Source organism: Schistocerca nitens, chromosome 4 (assembly GCF_023898315.1).
Source record: "Schistocerca nitens isolate TAMUIC-IGC-003100 chromosome 4, iqSchNite1.1, whole genome shotgun sequence".
In the NCBI taxonomy this organism is placed as follows: Eukaryota; Metazoa; Arthropoda; class Insecta; order Orthoptera; family Acrididae; genus Schistocerca; species Schistocerca nitens.
The window spans coordinates 490,308,970-490,334,689 of record NC_064617.1 but is presented as its reverse complement, the minus strand read 5'-3'; the positions used below and the strand labels follow the sequence as shown (position 1 = coordinate 490,334,689).

The 25,720-nt window shown below is 41.2% G+C and overlaps 1 protein-coding gene across 1 annotated transcript in view; it reads right to left on the bottom strand.

Moving 5' to 3' along the window:
* The window catches only part of LOC126252380 (tRNA dimethylallyltransferase-like), a 522,812-nt gene extending 498,388 nt beyond the window's left edge, over positions 1-24,424 (bottom strand). The window contains exon 1 of the mRNA XM_049953271.1: positions 24,281-24,424. Coding sequence (XP_049809228.1) covers positions 24,281-24,424 — 144 coding nt within the window. The remainder of the gene's footprint in view (positions 1-24,280) is intronic.
* Positions 24,425-25,720: the final 1,296 nt, after the last annotated feature.

Below are 25,720 nucleotides of genomic sequence, written 5' to 3'. Positions count from 1 at the left end.
AATATATATGGTACGTGGAACAGACCTGGAGACACCGGAAGGTTTCAGATTGATTATATAGTGGCAAGACAGAGATCTCGAAAAACAGATTTTAAATCGTAAGATTTTCAGGGGCAGATGTGGACTCTGACAACCATAGATTAAAATTGAAGAAATTGCAAAACGGTAGTATATTATGGAGACGGGGCCTTGACAAGCTGAGAGACCTAAAGCTTGTTGAGAGTTTCAGAGGGAGCATTGGGCAACAGTTGACCAGAACGGGGAAAGGAATACAGCAGAAGTCGAATGAGTAGTTTTAAGAGATGAAACAGTGACGACAGCAGAGAATCAAACAGGTACAAAAACCAATGTTTAGTGAGAAATCCTTGTCTAACACAAGAGACACTGAATTTAACTGATGAAAGGAGAAAATAAAAATGCAGCGAACGAAGCAGGCAAAAGAGAATACAAACGTCTAAAAAACGAAATTTATAGGAAGTCCAAAATGACTGAGGAGGATAGCTCAGAGGACAAATGCAAGGATTTAGAAACATATAGATGATAGGCAAAAAACTTCGTAATTCCATTTTGCCTTTACAGGAGAACCGACACAGTTTCTTAAAATATATGAAGTTAGACAGATAAAGTTGCTACATGTATAACTATATAGGAGAAGTCTAGTTGTTGACAGGTTAGAGAAATCCATGCACTTTCAAATCTCTCCTTGATAATGGTATTATTGGGATTGGGATTTTCATTGCCTATCATCGATATTTCACTACGGGAAAAATGGATACTGACTACAGCAACATTAAAGACACTTTTGGAGAAAAGAGAAGCAATTATATAAATATTAAGACGTCCAATGGAAAATCAGTACCAAGCAAAGAAGTGAATGCTAAAAGGTGGAAGGAGTATATATGATGGGTCTATACACGGGAAATGAACTTTAAGGCTATATTAAGGTTAGGCACACCCGCGTTTCTAGAAGATGATGAGAGTGGAGATATGATACTGTGAGAAGAATTTGACTGAGCACTGAAAGAAGTCAAAGCAAGGTCGCCCCTGGAGTAGACGACATTCCGTCACACTACTAACAGCTTTGGGAGAACATGTACTGGACACGCGAAATACCCTCACACTTTTAAGAAGAATATAATAATTCCAATTCCAAAGAAAGCAGGTACTGAAAGTAGTGAATATTACCGCACTATCGGTTTAACACGTCATGGTTGCAAAATACTAACATGAATTCTTTACAAACAAATGGTTCAAATGGCTCTGAGCACTATGGTACTTAACTTCTGAGGTCATCAGTCCCCTAGAACTTAGAACTACTTAAACCTAACTAACCTAAGGACATCACACACATCCATGCCCGAGGCAGGATTCGAAGCTGCGACCGTAGCGGTCGCGCGGTTCCAAACTGTAGCGCCTAGAACCGCTCGGCCAGAATTCTTTACAGAAGAATGGGAAAACAACTAGTGAAGCCGTCCTCGGGGAAGATCAATATGAATTTTGGAGAAATGCCGGAACACGCTAAGCGATACTGACACTACGACTTCTTGAAAAAAGAGACAGCATTGGTCGTATATTTTTTACTATTGCAAAATCGATTTTCTGTCACTGAGTGACCATCTTCAGTGCTATATTGTATAACTTGTTGTCACTAAGCTTACGGCAATCACATAGAGTCTATGTGATTGCCGTAAGCTTAGTGACAACAGTGCATCCCAATTTAAGTTATACAATATAGCACTGAAGATGGTCACTCAGTGACAGAAAATCGATTTTGCAATAGTAAAAAATATACGACCAATGCTGTCTCTGTTTTCAAGTATACCTGTTATCTGGTCGTAGTGCACAAGACAACATGGAGTCGCCAATCAACTACGACTTCTCTTAGCAGAGAGGATAAGGTTAGGCAAACCTACGTTTCTAGGTTTTGCACACTTGGAGAACGATCTTGACAATGTTGACTGGAATACTCTCCTTGAAATTCTGAAGGTAGCAGGGGTAAAGTACAGGGAGATAAAGGCTGTTTACAACTTGTATACAAACCAGGTGGTAGTTATAAGAGTCGAGCGGCACGAACGGGAAATAGTGGTTGAGAAGGGTGTTAGACAGGATTGCAACTCACAGCCGATGTTATTCAATCTGTACAATGAGCATGCAGTAAAGGAAACCAGTGAAATATTTAGAGAAGGAATTAAAGTTCAGGGAGAAGTAGCATTGTGGTTTGCCGATGACATTGTAATTCTGTCAGACAGTAAAGGACTTGGAAGAGTAGTTGGACGGGTTCTTCAAAGAAGAATATAAGATGAACATCTACAAAAGAAAAACAAGGATACAGGAATGTAGTCGAATTAGGCTATGAAACGAGACAAAATAGAAGACGAGTTTATTTATCTGGGCAGCAAAATATTGATGATGGCCGAAGCAGAGAGGATATGCCTATGCTGTAGTAGAGAGAATATGAAATGTAGACAGGCAATGACAATAAACGTGTTTCTGAAGAAGAGAAATTTGTTAACATCGAATATAGATTAGCGTGTTAGGAAGTCTCTTCTGAAGGTATTTGTCCGGATTGTAGCCCTTTATGAAAGTGAAACATGAACGATGAACAGTTTAGACGAGAAAAGAGTAACAGTTTTGAAATGTGGTGTTACAGAAGAACGCTGAAGATTAATTGGGTAGATCATGTAATTAACGAGGAAGTGCTGGACAGAATCGGGGAGAAAAGAACTTTGTGGTACAACCTGAGTAGAAGAAAAGATCTGTTGACGGGCACGTTTTGAGACATCAAGGCATCATGAATTTAGTATTAGAAGTGTGGAGGCAAAAATTGTAGAGGGAGACCAAAAGATGAATACAGCAGTAGATTCAGAAGAATATAGGTTGCAGTAGTTATTCGGAGATGATGAGGCATACACATAATAGAGTAGCATGGAGAGTTGCGTCAAACCAGTCCTCGGACTGACGACGACGACAACAAAATAATCCTCCATCAACCTCTTATTTTCTGATCCAACTATGCCTTTCCAAATGGTAAGTAAACAATTCCCAATAGAAACAGTCTTCGCTATAACCATTAATGAACCGCAAGGCCAAACGCTTCAGAGGGCAGGACTGTATTTATTAGAACTTGTTTCTTTGGCTTCTTTACGAGTTCGCACATTCAATGACACTGATAGTTGTGCCGAAGTCACATACAGCTAAAAAGTAAACGATGATCACATTATAATTACTAACATTTTTTCAAAAAAGTTTTAGAAAAATGGAAGTAATTCAACGAACACAATGCCTGCTTTTTGTATGTTTTATAATCTACCTTATTGCCCATAACGATATGGATTTTTTACAGTGAGAGTAATATTTGCTACTACTATTCAAAATATAAACCTTTTATTAATAATAAGTTTAAGTTATTTCTGCATTACTCTATTATCTACATGTGATAGATCAGGTTGAGTGCGAATTATTCACACATTCCGAATCGATAGCACACACACACACACACACACACACACACACACACACACACACACACACACACACACACACACACACACACACACACAGAGAGAGAGAGAGAGAGAGAGAGAGAGAGAGAGAGAGAGAGACCACAGAACTTGCTAGCTTAGTGTCAACCGAACTCCTAAAACCGTGAGCACAAGAATTAAATTTGACGACACGAAACCTTGGGGTTCATCGATATTCCGATGATCTATGCGCTACTGTATTATTTTATTCGTTGCTCTGTTTAAGGGTGTGCGAAAGTAGAAGTGGGACAGGTGAACGATCCCTCCTCACTAACTGCTCTGTGACTACCACAACCCCTTTTTAAAAACTGCTTCCTTTGAGGAAACATGCCTTAAGGTCCATGAAGTGAGACAACCAGGTAACCTTCTCATCAAATATGAAGCCAATAAATACTACAAAATCTATGAACTTTAAAACTTCGCCCCCCATACGGAATCCATGGTAACCACAATTTACAAGACAAATGTTAAGAAACCACATAGGCTTACAGACAGTTTAGCCAAAATTAGGGGTGTATCTATCTTGGGACTACGTTCCCCAGTTGTCTGTTGTAATCAACGATATCGTTTTGGAAAAAACGAAAAATCCAAACACGTAGAAGGAACACTGAGGTAAGTACTTCTCCACAGACTAGTGCTTTGCCGAGAGCTGCAATCGCAATTATCGAACACTTAATAGTCAAATGGTAGGTGGTTTCAAACGAGACAGACGATACTGTCGGGTCGGCTCCGATCTGCTCCCTTTTCGATGAGGTTTGTGTGGACATAAGAGCACAATAAGTATCATTATTGAATAATAAAGTTTACTGATATGTTATATGACAAATCCTTTTCGTAAAAGTGATATACGACCATTAAAACTTAGTACCTTTCAAAACCAAATCAAAAACACACACAAAGTGAATTAAGATTCTGGTCTTTTTTGATAGCGCAAAATAATAAAGAAAAAAACTGACTTTATCCAACGAATAGAAATAAGTATAATTTCCATGTTTCTCCAATACAATGATCAGTCACACCTAACGAACAATGCTTTTTTATGCTTACCACCTGCACATAAATTGCGTTTGGCGAAAACCATATACCTTTCTGCAATTGGAACTATCATGCAAATTACATCTTTCTTTTCGTTTGCAGGTCATGACTAGCCGTGACAGTGAATCGTTCCCGCACCACCTCTTCTTTTTCAAAGACTTTGGCAACTGGCAAACCAAGAGCTCTCGCAATACGTAGGTTGTGCATTCTTTCTTCCATCAAGGGTTTGGCCAAAGCCAAAACGAGAGCTTTTAGGAAAGTGGCCCGTGCACATATGGGTAAGGAATCTTGATTCGAATTATATTTGGATAAAACGAAACTGTTCCCAGCTACGATGTCTCTTCTGGGTTCCGTTTGGTAGTCTTGTGGTTGCAAAGATTGTCCAGCACATCTACTCAACCTGTTTTTAGGCTGTAGAACTCGTAATCTCTCAGTTACTTGACTCACTGCTTACTGTTCCTTTTACAGTTTCAGTCAACCAAAATTTTGTCGCCTTGATAGACGAACTTTACAGTTCTGGCTGGGTAGGCTGAAATCATGAATAATGGCATCTCAAGCTTATTTTTATGTAGTGTACTGACTAAAATAAGTTTTCTCTCAGGCAATTTCTCTACCATCTCATATGAAGAGAACCAGTCATCATCTGTTACTTTTCGACAGCTACCTGTCACTGATTCCGTGAGTCTAAGAACATAATGAGCCGGTATTGACAATCCACCCTTCTTTTTTGTTTGTTCTTTTAAAACTTACAGGATTCCTGAAATAAAACAGAACGTTCTAGCGCCACACACTGAAACTATTTTTAACCAATACTTATCACGTTTGGATGGTGCAAACAGTTTGAAGAGACACTAACCACAGAAACAGTAATGCTTCATTCACCGCGAAGTACTTTGTGGGGCCATAATACTGCAAAAAATGGCTTAGAAAAGCATCCAATGTTTCCCTTTCTCAACACCAATGTCCTTTTATCATAAAATCTCAAATTTTGTAGAAGGCACGTAAATCTTTTCTGAGACATAGTAGGTGGTCCATAAATCAGGGAAAACATATCTTTGCATACACAAGAATCTTTGAAGGCACCACTCACGAGCAAGAGACAAATAAAAGCTGTTATCTCAGACACATCCATCGAATGTAAAAATGTGTAGATGGGGTCGTTGTACCTGCGCTCTGTGTGCTCTATTTCGTTATCAGTATGACGAACGATGTTTTCGTCTTTCGTTAAACGTGCAAATATTTCTTTTTCGTCTGTAATCCCTCGTACCGTGCAATTAGCTCCAGACAGCTGACTAATCATATTTGAAGATGACGTTCGCGAATATGTTGAGCGTAAAGACTCGTCAGCCCCGACTGTTTGTTCGTCCATCCCTAACTCAAAATCTCTATAGTCTGTTGCCTTCTCCATCACTCCTGTAACTACGCCCTCATCACAGTCGAAAACTTGACCCGACAACCAGGAGTGATAGTCTGGGGGGTGCCATTTCATTTCATAGCGGGTGCCCTTTGGTTGTCATCCGCGGCGCCCTTACGGCACAGCAGTGTGTCGACGATATTCTATAGCCTGCTTTGTTGCCCTTCATGGCAAGCAGTCCTGGGCTTACACTTCACTTCAGCAAGATAATGCCTTCCTGCACACATAGAGTTTCTACTGCTTATCTTTGTATTTTCAAACCCTACCTTGGGCAACAAGGCGGTCAGGTCTCTCCCCAACTGAGAACGTTTGATTGGAAACAAGTACTGCAGTGGTCGTTTCGAACACTTGATGGCATAATGGGTTTTGAAAGAAGTGTGTATGACCACAATCTATTGTGATTTCTTGTTTGTTGTTGTTGTTGTTGTTGTTGTTGGTTTGTTGTTATAGTGGTGGTGGTGTAATTATCCAATGTATGTTCTTATCTTATTATTAAACCCATGACTCAAAGTTACTGTTTAACAATCTTTGTACCTTAATTTCCTGTTTCACAAATCCAATCAAATTTTGACGTGCACCTGGGTTTCAAAGCTGTTAGAAAAAAAAGTCGAGATTTTAGCATAGTTAACTAGTGAATCACACTTAGATGCGGTGTGTCGGTCCAACACTATGTAGCCACGTGTGATGAGTAAGAGTCAGCAGTTAAACTTTTCCCCACTATTGGGCGTTTGTAAGTAGACTCGCAGTTGCGTGAAGCTAGAGCGACCCATCAGTCTGACGCGAGTTCCGTAAACACGAACTTCCGCATAAGACAGCAATCGCTTTCATGTTCGTAACAGATAAATCTTTGGTTATAAATGTTGTGATCTCTCCGAAACCATTTGTTGAATTTTGAAGAGTGAAATGCCTTTAAATTAGTATCTTCAGAATTAAGATTCTAGCAGCTGAAATTAGTGTTCTACGTATTTCAGAAAGTGAAGTTAATATCGAAATCTGTACAGCGTAATAAATATAGCTATGTAAAGACACTGTACGTCGTTTAGTGTGGACTTTTTCAGAATTTAGGTGAAAACAGAATTGCGATATCGTAAACGGCTAAGGAAATGACTGAAATGACAAACTTATTACTGTAGTATATTATGTACTGTCTCGTCTCAGACATTTTCCGCCCTAAATCAAAAAACTTCGGTATTTTCATGCGAAAGAGACTTGTCACTGGCATATGTAGTACGGAATTTACAAAAAAGAAGAAACAAATCGATATAGCCGGAGTCTTGCGCTCACATTTCTGATGTTAACTGGGGACTTAACGAAGCAGACATCTTGTTAAATCTAAGAACATAGTCGGCACGTGAACACAGCTTGGTACGTCGTAACGAAATACAGGGCTCACATGATTGCATAAAAGAAGTAAACGCTCCAAATGCGACCAACTGGTACCTTAGATTGAAAGTGCACCTCGAAAGTTAACGACACATGCTTTATATTTCAAATGCACATGCGACGTATACAGTATGCATTATATCATGAAGTTATATAATAAACTTAGTAAATATCTGGTAACGGTAACAGCTATATTTATCTCTTCCAGTTGCTTTTCTCTTTTCCAACTTTTCTCTACGAAGCACTGGCATCAGTACTAAAAATTTGCTTTTGCATGCATTGTGTATGTATGAATCCAATCATTTTGTATGTATACATTATGTTACAGGTGGCACAATATTGGCTCTCTTCACAGAGCTCGATAAATTATGAAACAGCATTCACCGAAAAACTGAATAAGTATGTAGAACAACTAAAGCTGCAATGATGTTTCAGGAACACATGTTTTCCTCAAGCGTCTTTAAGATAGAACGTGAAACGTTGGTTAAAATGGCCCTGAGCACTATGGGACTTAACTTCTGAGGTCATCAGTCCGCTAGAACTTAGAACTACTTAAACCTAACTAACCTAAGGACATCACACACATTCATGCCCGAGGCAGGATTCGAACCTGCGACCGTAGCAGTCGCGCGGTTCCACACTGTAGCGCCTAGAACCTCTCGGCAACCTTGACCGGCGTGAAACGGTGTGGCATGCTCGTGACACACACTTCTCTGACAGAGCGTCCAGTGTTGGAACACTTTTACTGTCTGCAGACGTAACTACTTCTGAAAATCTAAAATTGTCTCCAGTTTTTACATTCTGCAAATCACTGTGAAATGCATGATAGAGAGTAATTCTCATTGTACTAGTTATTGATGCTTCTTCTCTTGCCATTGGCGTATGGAACATGTAATACGCTCTAAGAACAAAAAAAAAAAAAAAATTCCATCACGAAGGAATTATCCGAATGTGAATGTGAAGGAAATCAGTAGAAATCGCGCGCATGTACAGGCAAGAAAATGTTACAATTTCAGAAAAAATGGTTGATTTATTCAAGAGAAAGTGTTTCACAAATTGAGCAAGTGAACAACACGTCGGTTCACCTCTTCTCCTTATACAAGCAGTTATTCGGCGTGTCATTGATTGATAGAGTTTTTGGATGTTCTGGTGGCATATCGTGTCAAATTCTAATTGGTGCGTTAGGTCGTCAAAATCCCCGAGCAGGTTGGGGGCGGGGGCTGCGATGTTTGAAATCCTCTTGGGTTGTCGGAACATGGGCACGGATTTCAACTGAGTTTACCGCAAAGAAAAAGGCCCAGGGACGTGAAATCAGAATATCCAGCTCAACTGACAACACCTTCGCGTTCTATTCAGCGACCAGGAAAGGCTGGATAAACGATTTTCTAGCCACAAGCGTCTAGTTATCCGTGCACCCATCGTGCTGGTACCACATTAATGTTTTTCAAGTGGCATTTCCTCTAGGGAGGTCGACAGCATTTAGATAAAGCTCAATCACGTAGTCTCCAATAATCGCGCGCCAAATATCCGCACTCAACCTGCCTCAGCCAGTGCGGTTTCTCAGCGACACAATAACGCATATTTCTTAACATTCGGCTTTTCATGTTTTGTAAAGGTAGTTTCATCGGCAGAGAGAATTTTTTGAAGAAAGAATCTCTTGTCCTTATTTCGCGTCAGAATCGAGCAACAGAATCAAATTCCACGCGTCTTCTGCAATCTCGCCGGTTAATCAGCTGCCAAAGTGCTGCAATACAGAAAGAAGTTGTCTGCGCTCAAGTTGCTGATGTGCTTCTTACCCTCTGCGTATAGGTCCAGTACCCTTTCAATAACAATTTTTTTGCAAATTCTCTGAATTAAAATTCCCGTTGGACACCGTCTGTCATGACATCCTTGTGCGCACAGCGCAACTGTTCTCTCTGCGTTCCTTCTGTATCCTCCTTAATGAAGTAGCTATCTAACACATCTAATCCCCCCCCCTCTCTCTCTCTCTCCCACCAAAACCAATCACCACTCAACGTAAATGAACGACAGAGGCAGAATGAAAGTCATTTCCTCTGTGCCCCTTTTATACCGATATTGCGGCAGCGCAACATCCGTTATCGGATGTCGTACTTGCGTATGAAAATTACTAGTTTCCGCGCAAGACAGTTATCGAATTCTGGTACAAACCAAGTACTAAGTTCTAAATATTTTAATGCAATAATATAAAGAAAACAAATAATCGAATTTTTAAGAATGGAATGCCGTTCCAAACGTCTTTTTTCGAAGTATGGTCGTCACGAAAGAAGACACTTCAAGGTCACACCCGCTCTGCTGTCAGCCGGCGCTTAACATCCAAACCTCCAGATGTCAGCCACTCAGATCGGCACCAAACGTTGTGTGTCGATTAGGTATCAACCGAAACACCGATTTAGTCGGTGCTGTGTACTGTCGTCCACAAGAACATGCGTAAACGGCAATTAAAAGTAACGCCAGAAGTACGGAGTATATGCAAACCATATATGTGAGTTCTAAACGTGGAGATCTGTGGTACCTGAGTTGGTAGAGCGTCAAATTGTTTAGCCAAAGGTCCCGAGTTCGAAACCCACTGATTGTATTTTTGTTTAACATATTACGTGTGAAATTATTATATGGGCGAATATTTTTCTGTCGTGTAAAAGGACGTTTCAGAGTTTGTAGCAATGTTCTTTTGGCAGTCTGCTTTCGTTTAGTTAGTTGAAAGAAGCAAACCTACAGTTTTACTTTTTTTGTTCGGATAGATGTGGTGTTATTTATGCAAATGTATACTACAGATTTTGCTACTTTCACTAACGAAGCGAAAGCAGACTGCAAAAAGAACATTCCTACAAACTCCGAAAGCCCTTTCACGTGGCAGAAAAATGTTCTTCCATACAACAATTTCAAGCGTAATCTGTTTAAAAAATCATAATCAGTGGGTTTCGAACTCAGGTCCTCTGGCACAACAAACTGACGCTCTACCAACTCACCTACCAACACATCTCTACGTTTACAGCTCACAGATATGATTTGCCTATACTCCGTACTTCTGGTGTTACTTTTAATTGCCGTTTACGCATCTCCTTGTGGACGACAGCACACAGCACAAACTAAATCGCAGTTTTGGTTGATACTCCATCGACACACAACGTTTGGTACTGATTTGAGTGTCTGACATCTGGAGGTTTGGGTGTTAGCGCTGTGATTCGCCCGCCTCATAACTTTGTCGCATCATGTCCACTTTCAACATTACAGGTCAGCGTCAGCTGAATTTTGTGTTACCCTGCGATATCGTGTGTTCACGTATCGTTTCAGCCTTCCGTGGATCGGTGCTGGCGTGTGTTTGGCATTGAGCGTGATGGAGGAGGCAGAGCCTACGTGTGGTGCTACTCTGGCTGGTGTGCGGAAAGGACGAAAACACATTCGAAAACAACATAAAATTGTCGTATCGCATGTACTGAAATTTTTTTACTGATCTAGCCAATAGTGAAGAAGCCAGAAACAATACAAATTTTGCACAAGTTCATAAAATGACACTGAAGCCGTGTGATATTTTCGAACCGACGTATTCCATATTAACTGTGCCGTACCATCGATATAATCTATATGTGAGCACTTGTTTTAATTCTCCAAGTAAGGGATATAAATGAAAACGAAAATTACAGAATGTGACAGTTTTGACAAAAAATGAACGCGTTGAGCTGTACTTCGATACTACGAAAGAGGAGAGTATCCCACTGTTAGGAAACTCCGTGAAAAAATAAATTACGCGCAGAGAGCTCCGTTCTGTCTTCGCTCACTTGGTTTTTGATTCAGAAACTCTAACGATGGACGAAGAACTTTTATTGGAATACAGAGACATTGCTGCAGCAAGAAGAAAGTTTCGTGTAAAATACATTTACTTAGTGCTGAGAAAAATAGTCTTCTAGTACACTTCGATAGAACTTGGGTTTCACCAAACTACACGCAAAAATTTATTTGGCTCGACTTCAACGGAAATATTGGTCCGAAATACCTAAAGAATAGCATATATCGGCGATTTGGGTGCTGGATGCAGTATCGAAGAGTCAGCAAGAGTGGCAAATAAATTTTCGGAAGCTATAGAATACTTTCGGTCGTATTAAGGAGAGGCGACGATACTAAATTCCTGGCGGCAGCATACAAGTACTCGCGAGCTGTCGCGCACGGGGTGTCCCGTAGGAAAGATGCGTTCATACACTCCTGGAAATTGAAATAAGAACACCGTGAATTCATTGTCCCAGGAAGGGGAAACTTTATTGACACATTCCTGGGGTCAGATACATCACATGATCACACTGACAGAACCACAGGCACATAGACACAGGCAACAGAGCATGCACAATGTCGGCACTAGTACAGTGTATATCCACCTTTCGCAGCAATGCAGGCTGCTATTCTCCCATGGAGACGATCGTAGAGATGCTGGATGTAGTCCTGTGGAACGGCTTGCCATGCCATTTCCACCTGGCGCCTCAGTTGGACCAGCGTTCGTGCTGGACGTGCAGACCGCGTGAGACGACGCTTCGTCCAGTCCCAAACATGCTCAATGGGGGACAGATCCGGAGATCTTGCTGGCCAGGGTAGTTGACTTACACCTTCTAGAGCACGTTGGGTGGCACGGGATACATGCGGACGTGCATTGTCCTGTTGGAACAGCAAGTTCCCTTGCCGGTCTAGGAATGGTAGAACGATGGGTTCGATGACGGTTTGGATGTACCGTGCACTATTCAGTGCCCCCTCGACGATCACCAGTGGTGTACGGCCAGTGTAGGAGATCGCTCCCCACACCATGATGCCGGGTGTTGGCCCTGTGTGCCTCGGTCGTATGCAGTCCTGATTGTGGCGCTCACCTGCACGGCGCCAAACATGCATACGACCATCATTGGCACCAAGGCAGAAGCGACTCTCTTCGCTGAAGACGACACGTCTCCATTCGTCCCTCCATTCACGCCTGTCGCGACACCACTGGAGGCGGGCTGCACGATGTTGGGGCGTGAGCGGAAGACGGCCTAACGGTGTGCGGGACCGTAGCCCAGCTTCATGGAGACGGTTGCGAATGGTCCTCGCCGATACCCCAGGAGCAACAGTGTCCCTAATTTGCTGGGAAGTGGCGGTGCGGTCCCCTACGGCACTGCGTAGGATCCTACGGTCTTGGCGTACATCCGTGCGTCGCTGCGGTCCGGTCCCAGGTCGACGGGCACGTGCACCTTCCGCCGACCACTGGCGACAATATCGATGTACTGTGGAGACCTCACGCCCCACGTGTTGAGCAATTCGGCGGTACGTCCACCCGGCCTCCCGCATGCCCACTATACGCCCTCGCTCAAAGTCCGTCAACTGCACATACGGTTCACGTCCACGCTGTCGCGGCATGCTACCAGTGTTAAAGACTGCGATGGAGCTCCGTATGCCACGGCAAACTGGCTGACACTGACGGCGGCGGTGCACAAATGCTGCGCAGCTAGCGCCATTCGACGGCCAACACCGCGGTTCCTGGTGTGTCCGCTGTGCCGTGCGTGTGATCATTGCTTGTACAGCCCTCTCGCAGTGTCCGGAGCAAGTATGGTGGGTCTGACACACCGGTGTCAATGTGTTCTTTTTTCCATTTCCAGGAGTGTAGTTTACAGGATACAGTAACAATATCTCATATGTTACCAAAATTAGCTTCATAATTTTCTTAATAACCTTTTCGCTGGAAGTTTCTACAAGGTCCAACGGGACGCAGATTCATCAGCGACAATATTTTTCGTCACACAAGCGGAACATTTCACGCCTCTTAAGGTATTTTATTTTTTTGTCTTAATATACTTTTACGTTTTGACGATGAAATAGGTATCACACATATCTATAAACCTAGAGTCCAAATACGTCGGCTGTTTTGCTTTTCCCGAAAGTCGCAGTAAAACTGTCTGTCTTCGAAATTTACTGTAACGTTAATTTTTTTTTTCATAACAGCTGGCAAAAATTTTCGTTTGGAAAGTACTCCATCATATTCTAGACTAAAAATTGAGATGTATAACGTTTTTTAAATTTCTATCAACATTTGATATCAACTTATACGGTCACAGAAATATTCGAGATGAGCAGCTTAGCTATATAGTATTTTACGTCAATGCGGAATTCTGAAATGTGTCTTTTTCTAAAGGGCGAGATCAAATGTCAGGTAAGTTCCTAACTTTATACAGACATTAAGATATAAGTTTTGTAGTTCCCACTTATTCGCTGAAATTTTTACATCTGACAGTCAAGTAGCTCTACGTCTACTCCCACAGAGCTTTACCTAACGAAAACAAAGACGAATTCTGTAGTTTTCCGCAATATAGTGCAGTAAAATTTAAGCCGCAGTTGCCTTGTGTTACCATATTACTCGTTTTTACCGTGGCCATCCGTTGTTGAGACCCTTCCCTAACCGCCACTCAGTTCTGAAATTTTTTGTAAAACCAGCAGTTTTTTGTATACAATAAAAATCTATTATTTATTTGTCATTTTCAATAAGTGGATGACCCAATAGTGTGATATGTTTGTATTTCAGTGTTTAACTGTAGAAAAAGAACCACAGTGGACTGAACACAAGAATTGAAAAACTAACTGAAGCCGAGATCGGGAATGATCATTTTGGATTCTGGAGAAATGTAGGAACACGCGAGGCAATATGGACCGAACGACTTCTTTTAGAAGATAGGCAAAGTAAAGGCAAACCCAAGAATACAACATTTGAAGACTTAGAAAAAGCTTTCGATAATGTTGCCTGGAATACTCTCTTCGGGCAATTCTGAAGGTAGCAGGGGAAGAATACAGGGAGCGTAAGGCTATTTAGAACTGATCAAGCAGTAAAGGAAACCAAAGAAAAATTGGGAGTAGGAATTAAAGTTCAGGAAGAAGAAACGTAAGTTTGAGGTTTGCCGATGACATTGTAATTCTGTCAAACACAGCAAAGGTCTTGGAAGAGCAGTTGAACGGAATGGACAGTGACTTGAAAGGAGTATGTATGATGAGCATCAACAAAAGCAAAACAAGGATAATTGGAATGTAGCAGAATTAAATCTGATGATGGTGAGGGAATTAGATTAGGAAACGAGGCACCTAAAGTAGTAGATGTCTCAAATGGCTCTGAGCACTATGGGACTTATCTTCTGAGGTCATCAGTCCCCTAGAACTTACAACTACTTAAACCTAACTAACCTAAGGACATCACACACATACATACCTGAGGCAGGATTCGAACCTGCGACCGTAGCGGTCGCGCGGTTCCAGACTCTAGCGCCTAGAACCTCTCGGACACCCCGGCCGGCCAAAGTAGTAGATGAGTTTTGTTATTTGGGCAGCAAAATAATTCATGATGGTCCAAGTAGAGAGAATATAAAATGTAAGCTGGCAATGGCAAGAGAAGCGTTTGCGAGGAAGGAAAATTTCTGAACATACGATATACATGCGTTACGGAGACACTTGTGAAGACTGTGTAGCTTTATATGGAAGTGAAACATGGACGATAACAGGTTTAGACAAGAAGAGAACAAAAGTTTTCTAAATGTGGTGCTGCAGAAAATGCTGAAGATTAGATGGGTAGATCGCGTAACTAACGAGGTGGTACTGAACAGAATCGGGGAGACTAAGTTTGTGCCCAACATACTAAAAGACGGGATTGGTTGATAGGACACATTCTGGGACATCAAGGGATCATCAATTTTGTATTGAACCGGAGTAAGTGTGTGTGTGGGGGGGGGTAAAATTGTAGAGGGAGACGAAGATACGAATACAGCAAGCAAATTCAGAAGTAGGTCTATCATATTTCGGGCTTGCAGCCGGATCACGTTGACATCTTGGCACGATATTTCGGCTAACAAACATGCAGCCATCTTCAGGTGAGTACGAGACTAAAGATTACTGGTGCGCGTCGGTCTATATATACCGAAAATTGGCGCGGCGGCGCCTGCGCAGTGGAGAAGGCTAATACCGCGCCCCCTATCTAATTTGGCGCGCTCTGCAGCAGAAGCGGGCCGCGCATGCGTAGTGGTGTACTTACATTTGCGCTATCTGTCGTAAAGCGCCTTCGCGCAGCTGAGGCGCGGTAGTCTAAAGTATAAAATCAATTTTCGTCAGCCGTCGCACTAGATGCAGACCCATGTCTCTGTGAAGCGATTAAAGAAATTACAGGATCCCATGCTTTATCCATCTGAAAGCCGCCGTCTCGATTAATAAGATCTTTTGCCAATCGTATCTCCACGGACTCCTTGATAATGGATTCCCAAAAAGATCTCGTTGTCGCTAAAATTTTTGTTCCACAATAATCCATGGAGTGTCCCGTCGAAATACAGTGTTCTGCTATGGCTGATTTGTTGGGCTGTAGTAGACGTGTGTGGCGCTCATGCTCCACGCATCTTTCCCGTACTGTGCGAGTAGTTTGGCCAATGTAGGATTTGCCACATTGACAAGGGATTTTATAAATACCCGCCTTCCTCAGACCCAGATCGTCCTTCACAGAGCCAAGCAAAGCCGATATTTTCGTAGGTGGTCGGAAGATCACTTTAACACAATGCTTCTTTAAAATCCTTCCCATTTTAGAGGAGAGGTTACCCACATACGGAAGAAACGCCCTGGACCTGACCACCTCTTTGTCTTCTTCTTCTTGTTTCTCTTTACATTTCTTCTTGGTTACAGCTGTGTGGATTTGGCGTGTATAATATCCATTCTCCCTGAAGACGGATTGCAAATGTTCTAATTCTTTAGGAAGGCTGTCCTTATCAGACACCATATGTGCCCGGTGCACCAGAGTACGCATCAAACCCATGGTTTGTGCAGGGTGGTGGCAGCTTGTCGCCTGCAAATACAGATCTGTGTGTGTGGGCTTCCGGTAGACGGAGTGCCCCAAAGATCCATCGGTTCTACGATTGACAAGGACATCCAGAAACGGCAGACATCAATCTTTTTCGACCTACATGATAAACAATATTCTTGTGAATGGAATTCAGATGTTTTAAGAATCCTGCCAGTTTTTCTTCTCCATGGGGCCAAACTACTTCAAAGATACACAAATTCAGAAGTAGTTGTAGTTATTCGGAGAGGAACAGGCTTGCACAGAATACAATAGCATGCTGAGCTCCATCAAATCAGTCTTCGAACTGCAGACAAGAACAACATACTAGAGCCCGATCACAGTATTATAGCACTTTGCCTCCCTGGTCGTTATCCGAAACAGGTGGTGACGTTAAAATTAGCAAGTACAGTGTTGACAAGAAAACGCATCGCACTTTGAATGATTTCAAAATAGTTGTGCAGATCCTGTCAAGCGGTTCAACGTGTCCTTGTGAAATATCACAATAAGTCGACCGAAGAGACCTCACTCCCAGGTGCAATAATATTGTGGTCGACTACCACCTAGTACAGAACGAAATATGCGACTTTCGCGGGAAAAAATGTTGCCTCAATGGTACCAATAAATGTGTAGAAGGGACGATTGCACTGAATTGTTGAAAGTGGTACAGTACTACAACGCAGCAGTACGGAGAATATTTTGTGTTAAATGTACGGAGGATGGATTAGCGGGATAAACTCAGTGCTAAAAATGTAAAGTGGTTGTTGACTGCACTGTACAACATGAGGAATGTATTCTGTGTTCATTACTACGGCAGGATCATCTGTGAAAACGATTTTCAGTAACAGATAAAAGATTTTCAGTAACAGATAAAACGAAATGAAAATTATGTGATGTAAGTCATTATCTGAACCCCCAGTTTTTTAACTTTAAAATATGGCACATTCATTCGAGGTTCACACGAACATAATCTCGAGCAGATAGCTAAAACAGTTGGCGATCACGGTGGATACGCACGTTTAACATGATTGTTGCTAGCTATGAACTGAATAGCAACATGAATTCACTCTGTACACATTTGCTGTTATATAGGCAGCGGATAGGAAGTCCTTCACAATCGCAGTGACGTATAGTCCTATCTGAGGGATTTAGTGACCCTGCCTACGCGAGCTCTTGGTTTGTCCTACCTCCTTATCCCAGGATGAGAAATGAACTTACCACCGATCCTAACCACTTCTATCTAGTCATCCATATTGTCCTATATACCTCTAACCCAGAGGAAAAGGCAATGGGAAACCATCCCAGTGTTTTGCTCCCAAGAAAACCCATCACGGATTTTCCTTCTGTTGAAAGCCCGTATATATACCATAAAGTCATCCAGTCAAATCTCCGGAGGAGTTGAGGGGAAGGGGGAGACTAGCCGCAAACAAAACTATAAACATCCAAAGAAATACACACAAGATTGCGACTTGGAATGTACATGGATTACGTCAAATTGTGGAGTTACAGTCTGTGGAAATAGAATACCAGCGAACTAAAATCAGGATATTAGCATTGGCAGAGACTCGCTGTAAAGGAACTGGGCACTTCAAAACAGCTAACGGCAATACAGTATATTTTTCTGGTAAATCAGATAACTCCATCAATGGTGTTGCCTTGTTAAAACACAACGGATGGAATGCTGCAGTGATTGAGTACAAGCCTGTCATCGACCGAGTAATACTAGAAAAATTCAACACTACACCTTGCAAGCTAAATATAAACAGGTTTAAACACCAACTTCAACAGTTGATGAATAGTTAGAAGAATTTTATGAGTCTCTTTCCAAGAGCCTGCAGTCAATCCCCAAAAATGAAATTACCATAGTGCAAGAAGATTTTAATTATCTCATAGCGAAGTGGGGCTCGTCAAATGCAATACATGGATGTCATGGTTTAGGCAAAAGAAATGATCGTGGACATCGACTGATTAGTTCTGTTAGGAAAGTAAGTTTGTTGTAACCAACACCTGCTTCCAATACTACTCACGGGGACTTTACACCAGGACCTCACTGGGTGGAATATATTGTATTCAGATAGACTATTCATCGAGTGGCTTAATGTGGAGATCGTCAGTTAAAAACAATAAAGCTTTTTCTGATGCCGACTGTGGTTCTAAGGATAAGTTTCTATGTCTGAACTGACAATGAAACTTCTAAATGTAAAGGGGCACCTCCAAAAGCAAGAAGATTAGAGCAAAAGGCTGGAATTAAAATTTTTAGGAATCGAGTCCAAGTAACACTTTCGGCCGATAACATGAAATCTGCAGAGAAATGGTATTTGCCGAAGGAGACATTAGTTAAAACAGCTAAGGAAGTAGTCAAAGATAGCAGAAAGACTGGCTTACTAACAAAACCATGCAAATCATTGAGGGCGGAAAGTATTGAAGATGAGAGGATTACAGGGAACTCAGAAGTACCGTATGTTATCGGCGTCAATACAGAGAAATTGTCGAAGAGACAAAAATAATTACATCACTGAAACATGTGAGAGAATGAGACTAGGTGCATGTTCAATGAAATAAAGGACATGGGTTATAAAGACGAAGATTGCACACCTCTAACCAATATACAATTAGCTGCTGATCGGCAGAGAACAATCTGCAACAAATTGAATATGAATAAAAATGGAAACCTTGTTCGTGCAAACAGTCCACCAGAGAAGGAACATAATATATTAAAAGAAGAAATCCGAAGCATCTGCACCTGGCCTGATTACTGAGGAAATGATCAAAGCATCTGGAGATCTCTGTTTGAAAATCATGCATGAAGTATGGATGCAACAGAATATGAAATAAAGGAACACGGATAGAAGCTGGACCATGTCGGCAATGATTCCGTCCTATAAGAAAGGAAACGCACAGCGTTGTGAAAACTACAGGACATTTCATTAACTTCACATGCCAGCAAGATTCTTCTAAATGTCATAGATGGAAGCCTGAGAACCTACTTGGATAAAAATACGACCAGAGCAAGCTGAGTTTGTGCATAATAAAGGAACAAGAGAGCAGATTCTAAATGTCAGAGAGCTAACTGAAAAATGTAGGGAATTCAATACTCCATTTGTTCTTTGTTTCTTGGACTATATCAAGGCTTTCGATTGTATTCGATTGAAAGAACTGAGGAACGTACTAGCAAAAATGAGCGTTCCTAACCATCATATTACCCTTATCAGAAATCTCTACGCTGATATTACGGCTATAATCAGATTAGATGAAACTATTTCAAGCCCTTTTAAAAGATGTAAAGGAGTTAAACAGGGACCGCGCATTCCATCGTCAGTTCTATTTAACTTCTGTAGAGAATATGTTACGAGAGAGTCTTCATGGCTGGACTGGTGGGATCTGTATTGGAGGGCGAAGAATCAATAATTTAAGATTTGCTGATGACCCCACACTGTGCGATGAGTCACAGGTGGAAACGAAGGAACTAATGGATAGAATTAGGTGAGAAAGGGGGAAACTTGGACTGTCTGTTAATGAGATCAACCTCATGATAATTGACACAGAGGGTGGTCATTACCAGCGACTTGATACACACTTCTAATCACACTGAAAGCCATAATGGAGGTCAAAATGCGCGCACACCGTCTTGTGAACAGCTCAAAGTTACATTTCGTGCGACAACCCATCTTACCCCAACATGGCGCACCTTTAAATCGATATGGGACGAGATCGGAGTAGTTCAGATACGGGCAGTTACATTTGTGGCAACAATGTCAGCAATACAGTGTCACACTGATGCATATTGATCTCGTAGTGAAAACACAGGCAGCAACGTTTTCGAGACTTCCGTTCTCATTGTCTTCTAAACCATAGACGAAATAATGGTTCAGGTGAGCAATAGCTGGATCGGTCGGTGATCTCGCAGAAGTAATCCTGATATCCAGGAGATGTGATCTAGAGCACAATACAAGACCTAAACGCTAGTTGTCGTTCGAAAATTTGACCGAGCTTTGCCCGACGTAAATACAAAACAGTTGATGTTTATCGAATACAGCCTCGGCCAACATTCTGAGACTGGGATTATTGTGATCTTACCCGCGAGGATTACAGACGATTCGTCAGATCGGCGCGAACAGCCCAACTTGAACCATTGCATGCTTGTTCATTGGTACGGCAACAAAACCGTTTATAAAGTTTCAGTCGCAATTCAAATATATTATCGATGGCTTTCAGAAATAACGGCAACCAGTCGCCTTTTGTGATGGTACAATTCTTATTTTTCCATGGACGCTTTAAAGAAAAATTGCCATTAAAAATACGACTGGTTACAGACATGTCTGAAAATCTTTTTTCATCAGCTGATGTGGTCCACGTTTACAATGGATAAAAGTTTCATACATTATCGATGCCGAACGTACATTTTATCCCCTGATCGTTTGCTTAAAACGTTTTACAACCGCTTAATAGCCTTTGGAAGTAATACATGTTACTGCACTGCCTCTCTGAAATCTACATAAATGTACAGCAGACGGCAACGTACAACAAATTTTAACGTCGCTTGCTTTGTGCAATGTCAAATAATACATCGTGGTGCCAGTAAAGTCTCTGACTTGTTTCTGAGACTACACAAAATCTCACCTATCACATGAGATCTCACCTATTACATGAGGCACAATAAGACTTACTTATTCTGGCTACGCACTGCGGGCTATTTCCAGTCTGACAACAGTACTCAGTGCCTTAAGATTAACTGCTGTCAACTAGCATCTACACTACCACATGCAACAACGCAGCGGGTATTTATAATCTTCACCAGTCTCGAAGCCGACAGTGTTACATACTATTTGAGTCAGTCAACAAATGCTTAATAAGCGGAATTTAAGTAAGCCCCTGGATGGAAAATACCAGGCTAACTGAAACAAAGTCTCGTTTCGCCACAGCGATGACAAGAAAATTATACAAATGTTCCACTGTGTAATTTTGTTGTTATGTTGAAATGGAGATCACGCACACGCTGATAATTTTCACTTCGTTACAGCAGTGTACACATGAAAAAACTAAACTATATACTCCACTAAGCGGAAAAATATACTATACGATCTACAGCTTGAAACAGCTACTTCATGTGTGGTAATATGAAGTCACAGACAGCTGCACAGGGTCAGTGACATAGTGAATGAAATAAATGTCACGATATGGGAGCTTCATAGGACACTGGAAAACAATGGCTCGCCTACACAAGACATCGCTGACAAAACTTCTGGGTAATACGGTTTGTATGGGATCAGCGCAGAGTGAACTTAAAGATGATAAGCACAAGTTTAATGACTAGGTCAAGAATTCCCAGCAGACTACCATTCCGGGTCGACAGAAGCGTCCGATCCCACGCGTCGGCTTTGACCCGTGACGTAAGGGTGTTGTGTGTGACGTCATGACGGCGCGGAGTTTGGTTTGAGTTGTTTTATCTTATTTTATTTACTTTTCTGATCTGTTCGTTCTATCTCGTGAGATTTTTTTTAAATTTAAAAACACTTATCACTTATTTTAATTATCTGTTTCCTCCAATTTCTGTTTTAGTTTATTATATTTATCTTTCTGATATGTTCGTTCTATCCCGTGAGATTTTTTTTTAAAAAAAGACAAAAACCACTAATCAGCTACTTAAGCATCTTTATCTTCTATGGGTTGCAGGGGTTACGACCCCTGGGGAGGTGGGTGGGTATTCATGCACGGCTGTCTTCACTTACACGTTTAATTTGTTTATATTTAGTTTGCCCCCCACCCAAAACATCCCATTTCCCGCGCTTGTCCCGTTAGTGTCATTAGGCTTCTTGTGGAAAGTGTGTGTGTTTGTTTTTGTTTCCGCCATATTTGTGACGTCAAGGGTCAAAGCAGACGGGCGGGATCGGACGCTTCCGTATTTCCCCCATCCCCATCAAATACAGCCCACGTTCGAACAGCGAGGATTAGATAGTTGTGAATAGCCACTCGGAATGTTCCGTTGCAATATAAAGTAACCTCTGCCAAGTATTACATGTGGGTTTGCATAATAAAGATGAAAATATGAAATGCACCCTGGGTACTTGTGTGTGCGATTTAACAATGGAAGGGTTCATTCAGTGTAGACATTCACCTAGAACGCCATCTAGAAATAACACATCTTGTCAGTGTGTTGCACGATACCATCATTATGAACGTCAAAAATTAGCCTTAATCACAATGGAGCATTACTTAACGTGACCATTTCTTCCTCACCAAACTTCGAACATTAATTATTATAGTAATATAATGAACTAATTTTATTTGCGTGAATTACATGGTGAGTAGAAAAATGATATTAACCAAACAAATTTCTTTGGTGTCAAGCTATAGTAGTTCAAAAGTTGAATAACAACGAACAACGATGATCAGAGACCGTCCAAATTCCCAACCGTTGCTCAGTCCAATCTCGCCACTTACATGAATGATGATGAAATGATCAGGACAACACAAACACCCAGTCATCTCAGGCAGGTGATACAAACAACGTAGTTGCAGTGATTCAGCATGTAGCACGAAGAATAAATAAATATGTAAGTACATAATGCTGCGAGTTTATAATGGAGCGGCAATACAGTCGCAGTACGAGCAAGAACTATAGTGCTCTGAGTGGACAAAATACTACATCGTGCGCAGGAAATCGCTGATATCAAACCTGAAAATGTCAGCCAATCAAGAGGATAACGTAGAGGACACTTTAACAACAGCAATGCAGTCTATATTGAGAAACACATTCCATTACGAGGAGAATGAATAGTCGGGGAGGGGGAGCGAATAGGGGATGAGTGATTAAGAAATGTGACGAACGTGTAGCACTGTAAAAGATGTGTAATTAACAGCAAAAAACAGCGGGCAGTGGCTCAGCAGTAATTGAAATCATTCGATGATACAGGGCCACAGGCACAGTGCAGTCACCAGATTTTCTGCAACCATCATCTTCATTCAAAATCACTGAATCACTGGCAACTAGTCGCGTTTAAAATATCACAAATGATCAAACAAGATGCAAGAATCGATTACTCTGCTACGGTGAAATAAACAAATGCTGCCCCCAACAAAACTAAGACTATAGAGCAGGAATGAAACAAGGTCAAACAACGAAACTACGGTACCAGTAATTCACCTGCATAATAACTACCTTATTTTATCTGATTTCTCGCGGCCAACAAAGTAATAAGTTAAGAACTTAAAAACAAAATCTGAACACGATCCTACAACTGTTTCTTCTAGAAATTTCAATAGATTTTGTATATAGACTCTACAAATGCTGGTATCTTAATAGATTTTGGACATAAAATCTACAAATGCCGGTACGTTAGGTCACATGATACAGATACTTCTGTAAAATTACAAGTATGAAAAGAAATTAGATAATTACTGTAGTTCTCTTGTACGCGTGCTAAATAACAACAATAAGTCAGTACATCCCCTTCGTGACTGTTACAATGACTTTCATTTACAGCAACATTATTGTAATAAAAATTACGAAGAACTTTCAAAGCTTCTTGCGCATAGATGGACATGGATCCCGTCGCCATAATGAAACCGCCTAGAAACTTTTACTTCTAATATGAACATTCCCTGCAAGGGGTCGTGAAGAAAGGAACCTTCCGAGTGATTATCAGAACGCGCTGCGTGTAGTAAGTAGAATTGATTACGTCAAATATAACTACTAATGGTTGGTGCACTACACCAGTTTAGTCGGACCAAAGAAATACAAAAATTCATTAATTCTGTACAAAATGAGTGCTCTGGCACCAACCACATCCTAGTAGAACGCAATAACATCAACTCACAACTGTTTTAACTCTTTTCCTGTGAGTAATGAACTACTGAAGGCAGGAAGTGCGTTAACACATACTAGAAAAATGCAACGCCATAACAAAAGAACCACGTTAAATTTATCGGTCATTGATTGTTTAACGATGAATACGTTTCAGTGTACAATACAAAAGCTTAAAACTGTAAATAAATTCTATTTTTTTAGCTGTATGAGCAACTTTAAACAAAGCACATCGCCTCGTGGTCGAGGACGGGCAGATTCAAACTGCTGTATCTCCCGAAATAACATCTTACCTGCATTGAATCGGCGCTTATAACCTCTCCCCCGAATTTCTTCGCAATGTCGATCGCTAATTTTGATTTTCCAGCTCCTGTGGCACCCATAACAACAACAACAGGCACACGAAATATCATTTCACTAACACCACAATCCGCCATGTTCGATTCACTACTGGTATGAGAAATATGGCGCGCAGTGCCTGAGAAGTATGAGAAATTTCGACGTCGGAGCGGTAAACAGCTGACTTGCGCGGCTCACCAGCGATCGCGGGCTACGAGCGCATCTGAGCGGGAGTTACCATTCAAAGAATGGAAAGATAGGCTATCACACGATACAGTTTCAGCAATATTTTGCGCAAAGACACAGTATTTCAACAATTTATCGAGTATAGATTGGCGAAGGTCTCGAAAATATACATTCTGTCTTTTCGATAGTAGCGAACGCCGAATTAAATTAGGATTTATGTATTTCCCATTTGTGTTGAGGTTCCATAAGCGAACCCAAAGCGGTAGGAGTGGGATGGTATTAAAAACGAGAGAGTAAAGGAAAGTGGTGACAGAGATGTAGGGAGCGGGCCAGCTTCAACTGTTGGTAAAAAAGCAAGTTGTTCCAGCTAAACGGCATGTATAACTGCTGAGTTACGGCTTAATAATATACCTACCGTAATGTTCTAATTTTAAAATCATCTGACAAAGGCTACCCGTCATTATCCGACTATGTTGTCCATCGGTCGAACAGTGTTACAGGAATTTTTCATATTTTACGCATAAATTTTCCATTCACTTGTTACTAATTTGTGCTAAGCAACATCTGTCTATCACTTCTGTAAACGTCTGACATGAGCACCAACAGCACGTTAATCATAACAAGCTGCCACAGATGTTTCACAGTAAAGGATTCTGAGTTCTTTTTTGTAAAATATGGCAGTAAGTATTACGACGAACAAAGGCAGGAAATCATCTCACAACGTTACTCCCTATGGGTTTATAACGCATCCCCTCAGATAAACAAGTATGGTTGAAAGCAACTAAACTGTCCGAACTGTCGTGCGTGCTTCAGAATGGAGGAGAACACTTTTGCAAACGAACGTAAATTGAAAATCAATGAAAACAACACAAGTGTATATATGCAGTTGTGTCAGGGTAGAGCGGGGGCTATTTACTCGTACTATTCGTGCTTGCTTTATTAGTTTTAACATCAATCAAGAAACAGTACCACGATGAAGTTTTTTTCTTACAGATCAACAATTAAAAATGTATAACGAAATCACGGACAGTTTTGATGGAACAGCTTAGAAAAGGAAAAACAAACACTTGATCGAGAATAGAAACATGCCGATTGATTCGATTATACAATAAATATCGTCACAGTCTCAAATGCGAAATTTTGGATAGATTACTTTCTTTTTTTTTTTTTGCCTCTCATTTCTGGTCATCAGGCTGTATTTCCCGACT